Source organism: Oncorhynchus tshawytscha, linkage group LG26 (genome assembly GCF_018296145.1).
Source record: "Oncorhynchus tshawytscha isolate Ot180627B linkage group LG26, Otsh_v2.0, whole genome shotgun sequence".
In the NCBI taxonomy this organism is placed as follows: Eukaryota; Metazoa; Chordata; class Actinopteri; order Salmoniformes; family Salmonidae; genus Oncorhynchus; species Oncorhynchus tshawytscha.
The window spans coordinates 39,605,739-39,613,016 of record NC_056454.1 but is presented as its reverse complement, the minus strand read 5'-3'; the positions used below and the strand labels follow the sequence as shown (position 1 = coordinate 39,613,016).

At 46.5% G+C, this 7,278-nt stretch overlaps 1 protein-coding gene across 1 annotated transcript; it reads right to left on the bottom strand.

Annotated features, from left to right (window-relative positions):
- Window positions 1-823: 823 nt before the first annotated feature.
- LOC112247589 (TBCC domain-containing protein 1) lies at window positions 824-7,222 on the bottom strand. The gene is made up of 8 exons (XM_024416397.2): window positions 6,964-7,222; window positions 6,040-6,374; window positions 5,635-5,790; window positions 4,999-5,136; window positions 4,497-4,725; window positions 4,110-4,296; window positions 2,476-2,979; window positions 824-2,251 (listed from the first exon to the last, which is right to left on the bottom strand). Exons 2-8 carry the CDS (start codon window positions 6,370-6,372, stop codon window positions 2,038-2,040), a joined length of 1,761 nt encoding a protein of 586 aa, XP_024272165.1. The 5' UTR covers window positions 6,373-6,374; window positions 6,964-7,222; the 3' UTR covers window positions 824-2,037.
- Between the last annotated feature and the right edge of the window lie 56 nt (window positions 7,223-7,278).

Genomic DNA, 7,278 nt, shown 5'->3' with positions numbered 1-7,278 from the left:
TCCAGACGTAGTCACGTGTTCAACTAACAACAGCAGGGCAGAGAGGTGTGTGGGTGTGCTTGGAGACGGATATCAGACACAAGTTCCATTACACTAGAAGGCCATTTAGAAGCATGGAATTCTGAAAATCTGTCAAGTATGCAGGCCAATCTATCTCTTCCATACCTTCTCTAGGGCCAATGAATGTTCAAAAGAGACAAAGGAAAGAGTGACACCGAGGTGGAATTGTGCCACATCTGTTCCCCTCCAGTCTTAGCCAAAAATAGTTGATGTACCAGTTCACAGTCCCTTTGCCCTGAATTGGCATAATTAAAGTCAAGCTATATCATGAGCCCGAACAGAGCCAAGACAGTATGGTTGGGAACGTTCCCAGGTAGTTCATAAGTAGAGAGCATTTAAAAGGGTATTATGGGATTGGTACACACATTTGACATTTAAATTCATGACATATACCCATTGATTCTTGAACAATATAACTTGTAAAGGCCTCATGAGCTTAGTTCAACTGTCATACACCAAATATCAGCTTGTTTTAATCCAACGTTTGTAAACAATGTAGTTGAAATATATATATTAAAAATGTAGTAGTGAACCACCACTGTATAGCCTCAAACATGGTTCAAACTATAATTTTGATCTTACAGATGGTCAGTCCTCGCCTCAGATTACCCTTTTAAAAGGTCATTGGCGTAATCTCTACACATGTTGACTGTGCTACAGCTAATTGTAATGGTGTGTGATCAGTCCAACAGTAAACATTGAGGTCGATATACAGGGTCTCTAGGAAAGTACGCTAATCATCAACAACACATAAAATGGCACGTCAAGGCAAAAAAACTAATAGTTTATTGATGTCTAAAGAACACTTGAGAACTAACAAAATTGTGCTCTTAGAAACCATTGTAAATGAATTCCATTGTAATTGTGTATGCAGGGAAGCATAGTGCAATTGAATTGAAAGGCAAGTCACTGAGAACTAAGCTACAGCAGTAAGGCATAACCACAATATCATCCATCCTTCTACACACTGAAGAAAAGGGAGAGGACTAACAAAGAAGGGATAGACTTAGGTTACCTAACACATCAGCATCCTCTGGCCCATGCTAGGCTAATGTTAACAGTACACAGATCTTTGCTTTAGGTCCACTGTCCCTTGACCCATATAATGGAGTAGAACTGCTCCCTCAAAGGCATGTTTCTCTTCTCATTACACTAATGTGCCCTGTCATCCATCCTCTTAGAGGTGCGTGTTGTCTGAAGACGACAGGCTTCAAATACCCATCCCAGGGAAGTACTAGCCTGGTCCCACATCTGTGTGTGCTCTTGTCATCTCCATCGATCATTTTGAAACAGTAGTAAGGAGTTGACATGATAGCACAATAGATTGGCACTCAGGCTAGGAAGGTACTAAATTAATTGGAATTTGTTGAAGAGGCAGACCTTTAAATTCATCACACCCTCTCTCCTATGCTACCAGAAAAGGCATATTAAGACGCAATATCATACATACTGTACAATCACATGAATACATTAATTTATTTATTCTACATACTGGACAAGGTCAATCTCTGGATGAACAGCACAACCTGATTCCCTATTATTTCAATAGTACAGTACCCACTGCAGAGGCACCACACTACACAGATCTAACCAGTGTGGCTAACAATAGGTACCATGGTATTGTACCCCAAGTGCTCTATGACCACTGGCTCTGTCCTGATTCTCTACCCTGCACATCCGCACCGTTGTTAAATACATCAGAGGGAGTGTACAAGTACACACTTCAGGAGAAGGGTAGAGAATCGGGACGCAACAGTCTCAGCTGGATGAAGGGGACTAGAACAGAGCCAGTCGTCTATACCAGACCACCCTCCTTCTGTAGTCTACTGATCCTCAGATCAGATCCTGCCTGGAACTGTGGACAGACAGCAGGCAAACAAAGAGATTAGAGGTGCTAGTGGCTGAGGCAAACTGCTGACTGTGAGGCAAAGGCAAGAGCTTTGTATGGGGATCTCCATCAACAAGAACCCCCAAAAGTCAGCAAGGTAGACGCGTCTGTCCCACTTCCCGTATAGATGTCCCTTCCTGTCTGGTGTCATTGGTCCTGGCCTCCAGGCTGTCGCTGTCCGAGGGGTCCTGGGATGCGATGCAGGGGGGGATAAGGCTATCAAGCTCCTGCCTGTGTCCTGACTCCAACAGCCATTCATGGAACTTCTGCTCCACCAGGGCCTGGAACTGACCCCGCTGCTCCCTGAAAACAGAGACGCATGACTGAATAGAGGAACAAGAGAAACATTACCAGACCCCTCAGAGCTCACAACGCTGTAGGAAATCAGACATTTTAAAAGGGTTGCTTCATAATTCACATTGATCATGGATACTGGGAAGCAGTTCGTGTTTTCATTCTCTGAGTCCAGGTCAGATTTCTCATTGTTAATAAATCTAGCAGTTTGGTCTTCTCTGTTAATGACTCACTTGTTCAGGTGGGCATCCTTCACCATCTTTTGCCAGTCCTGTACACTCTTCTCTCTCTCCTCATGGGCCTTCTGGTACAGCGATGGCAGCCCACCCGGCACCTCACACGTATCCCCCTCCATCCTGAAGGGCACCACAAGGGGGCAGAACTCAGCGGGCGGCAGCAGCCTGTAGGATCCAGGGTCTGGGATGGTACCCTCCACTCCCACCAGAAAGGGTTGGTCCCAGGCATTGGGCACCACAGCTAGACCCACACTGGCCATGTGATCCTCCAGGGAGGGGTAATGTGTGTGGAAGGGCCCCAGGGTGAGTGCAGTGTTCCCAGGGAGCAGTAGAGGCCGGGTGGGGGTGAGGGCATGGATGGTACAGTAGGAGGAGGACCCTATGGCTAGACGGCCAGCCACACACACCACCTTGACGTTCTCACAGCTCTGGATGTGGATACTGGTCTCGATGGGACCCAGGACTACCGTGCTGTTACGACACTTGTCCAGGCTCACTGACCTGAAACACACACCACAGGGAATGCCATCTCATCTAAGAAAAGGGATATTTCTACTGAAATGGATCTGTTTTTGTAGTTAGAAGTTCCTCGGCATACACATCACAGACAAACTGAATTGGTCCACTCACACAGACAGCATCGTGAAGAAGGCACAGCAGCGCCTCTTCAACCTCAGGAGGCTGAAGAAATTCGGCTTGTCACCAAAAGCACTCACAAACTTCTACAGATGCACAATCGAGAGCATCCTGGCGGGCTGTATCACCGCCTGGTACGGCAACTGCTCCGCCCTCAACCGTAAGGCTCTCCAGAGGGTAGTGAGGTCTGCACAACGCATCACCGGGGCAAACTACCTGCCCTCCAGGACACCTACACCACCCGATGTTACAGGAAGGCCATAAAGATCATCAAGGACAACAACCACCCGAGCCACTGCCTGTTCACCCCGCTATCATCCAGAAGGCGAGGTCAGTAAAGGTGCATCAAATCAGGGACCGAGAGACTGAAAAACAGCTTCTATCTCAAGGCCATCAGACTGTTAAACAGCCACCACTAACATTGAGTGGCTGCTGCCAACACACTGTCAATGACACTGACTCAACTCCAGCCACTTTAATAATGGGAATTGATGGGAAATGATGTAAATATATCACTAGCCACTTTAAACAATGCTACCTTATATAATGTTACTTACCCTACATTATTCATCTCATATGCATACGTATATACTGTACTCTATATCATCGACTGCATCCTTATGTAATACATGTATCACTAGCCACTTTAACTATGCCACTTTGTTTACATACTCATCTCATATGTATATACTGTACTCGATATCATCTACTGTATCTTGCCTATGCTGCTCTGTACCATCACTCATTCATATATCCTTATGTTCATATTCTTTATCCCCTTACACTGTGTATAAGACAGTAGTTTTGGAATTGTTAGTTAGATTACTTGTTGGTTATTACTGCACTGTCGGAACTAGAAGCACAAGCATTTCGCTACACTCGCATTAACATCTGCTAACCATGTGTATGTGACAAATAAAATTTGATTTGATTTGATAGACGGGGCATGCTACAGCTGTAGTGTCCAGTCTGACTATGTGTAGAGAACCTCTCACCTGAGTGGAGAGAGGAGGTAGATAAAGGCGTCACTGCAGCGGTGTATTTTGACGTTAGCTCCTGCTAGCTTGTCTGAGTCCTTGGCCAGGGTCTGTCTGAACACCTGTGACATCAGCACCATCTTGCTGCCTGGGGGGGCCGTGTGGGTGTTCCGGGCGATCTTAGCTCTCTTCATAGCTCCCTCCACTAGAGGACAGGAGAACAGACAGCCATGCTTCAATCCTGATAGCTCTCTACATCTCCAACAGAAAAAAGGTGAGCTAGAAAACAGTTACAAGATAACGCACTCATTTCTATAAAACATACTAACACACCTTATTTGACTGTGCATCTAAATATAAATGAATGATCCACATCAGGGTTTACTTTGGGTGGTAGCTTGATACCTTGCTGAGCCCAGGCCAGCTTCTTCCCAGACCTCAGGCAGGTTGACATCCCAAAGGGGTTGGGGACGAGGGCCTGTCTGAGCCATGCCAGCAGGGGGTGCATGGAGAAGGAGCGGCTGAGTTTGGAGTACCCTGCTTGGGTCTGGAGTGGAGCTCTGGAGAGCAGCTTGTGGATGGGGTGGACGTTCCGGCCGCGGGACACTGAGCCCTCCAGCAGCAGACTGAGGCCCTGTAGAGAAAATATGTTATTGTATTGTTGTTTACTGAAAAGGCAAATTGTTGTATTATAAAAACTGAATGAACACTGCAACATATTGGACATGTTATGGAACCTTTCACTGTTTTATACAAGAATATATAGTTGAGGATGAGTGCATCCAAAAGTCATCATTTTCCGTATATAGTGCACTACTACAGAGCCCAGATGACTCTGGTCAAAAGTAGTGCACTGTATAGGGAATAGGTTTCCATTTGGGATGCGGGCCATGTTCCCTCGCTTCACCTGTAGAGCCTCCAGAGAGACCTGGCTGTCCTTCACGGCTTGGCCAGACCCTGACAGCTGGCCTGGTTCTACTAGCAGCTCCAGCAGCTCACACAGGTGGGTCTGGAGGAAGGACAGGTGGGCCTGGTCGTCCCAGTTCTGATCACAGCAACAGGGTGAAAAGACTGAACAATGATACAATGCATGGATATGGGAGCTAATGCAATGGGGTAGTATATTTAAGCAATGAGGCACGAGGGGGTGTGGTATATGTCCAATATACCACGGCTAAGGCTGTTCTTAAACACAACGCATCGTGGAGTGCCTGGATACAGCCCTTAGCCGTGGTATATTGGCCATACACCACAAACCCCCGAGGTGCTTTATTGCAATTATAAACTGTTTACTAACATAATTAGAGCAGTAAAAATAAATGTTTTGTCATACCCATGGTATACGGTCTGATATATTATGGCTGTCAGCCAATCAGCATTCTGGGCTCAAACCACCCAGTTTATAATAAAATGTCAGTAACTAGACCATCAAAATATGTTTTGCTTAGAGATAGGTTAGAGAGACTTCATCGTAAAAACAGATTGTGTACATTTACACTCTCAGCCTGCCGTTAAACTTGTAAGCAATATAAAGCAACAGGACCTTATTTTGAGAGCTGGTCTTTGCCTCGCGGTCCGAGGAGGGGGAGCGAGAGCGGGGGCTTGGCCACTCTTCACCAATCAGAGACGTACGCAGAGACACCCGGTTCAGCTGCTGAATGTAGAGGAACAGGAGGAACTGCAGCGTGTCCACACACAACTAGAAAAGAGAGAACAGGAAAATACAGAGACTGAACACAAACCAATACTTGACATAGGTCAGTGTCACAAACAATACCTAAAAGGATAATGGACAGACTCCTGTGTCAAAGTCTGTTTAAACTAAAAAAAGTGCAGGATACAACAGGATAGATATTATTACAGTCCAACTGACAACACATCCTTGGGGGACATAGTCATACAGGTCTCTGCCCTTTTCTCATCCCTCCCTAGTGTGCTCACAGCTCACCTTGCTCCTCTGGCGGTCCAGCTCTCTGGGGGAGGAGCACTGGGACAGGTTCTCAGCCCACTCCAGCCTCTCCTCTGCAGGGTGACCAGCCAGCAGGTCAAAGGTCTCAAAGTAGAGCCAGGCCAGGTCCTCAGGGAGCTGCAGCTTGCCACAGGCAATGTGCCTCCACATGAGCCAGCCTAGCATGGGGAAGCAGCCCTCTCGCGAGCGCACGTAGGCAGCCATCTTGCGCAGGTAGTGCAGGCTGAGTTTGGTAGGGGGTGCCACCTGCAGAGCCCCCAAGAGGAAGGGCTCCATGCGAGGCCACACCACCACACCACCACCCTGGTCCATGGCTGTTAGTGGGCCAGGAGGAGGAGGGAGTGGAAGAACAAAATAACTGGGTGAGAGGTCAGAAAGAGGGGTGAGCATACAGTGAGTGTGGTGAGATATCTGAGCTATGGTAGTGCATTGAATTTAGAAGGTTGTAGACAAGAGTTCACCCATTCATTGGTGGCTTCTGGTCTGCTGTTCAATATTGCAGTATTATTAGATAACTCGTATTTAAAAGGGCAACTAACTAGCTGTATTATTAAAAACTGAATTTGAACCTTATGGGTAAACAGAATATCCCCTTTATAAATAACTAGTGCACTAACGCACTCTAAATAATGTTCTATTTTATTTATGTGACTGCTTGTTCCATTGCAAATGTCTGTGTTGTCTGACTCTGCTGTTCCTTCCTGGCTAACAGAGTGGACGCCGGATGTTCCCATGACAACAACTGGCCACTAGAGATGATCTGTAGGTAGCTGACAGCATTTGCTTTGTTTATTTATTATTTAGCAGGGGAACGTTAGCGAGCTAGTTAGCTAGCAACATGGCTTAGCAGCTGATACAAAGATGTCAGACTAGCAGAGACAAAACACTTGATGCGTAGTTTACCTTGGCTTGTTCAGCAAGTTTCCACTAGTCCCAAGGGATTTCTGCTCCTGCCTCGAAGTTCCAGGAAAAGTAACTGGTGATCAAGCTCCCTCATAAGTAAAAAGTTTAGTACTATACAGTATTTAGCTAGCTACCTGGCTTTTGGTTATGGTTTGTTTACTATGCTGTGAATGTGATCAGCACGTAGCTAGCTACAGAACGTTCGACGTTCTTCCTATTTGGCGCCACTGCTGGTTCTCATCTGTTGCGCGCGACTACACAGAGCGACGGTCGCGCGCACAATGCACTGCCCGGTGGTGCGTCAAGTCCGACGTA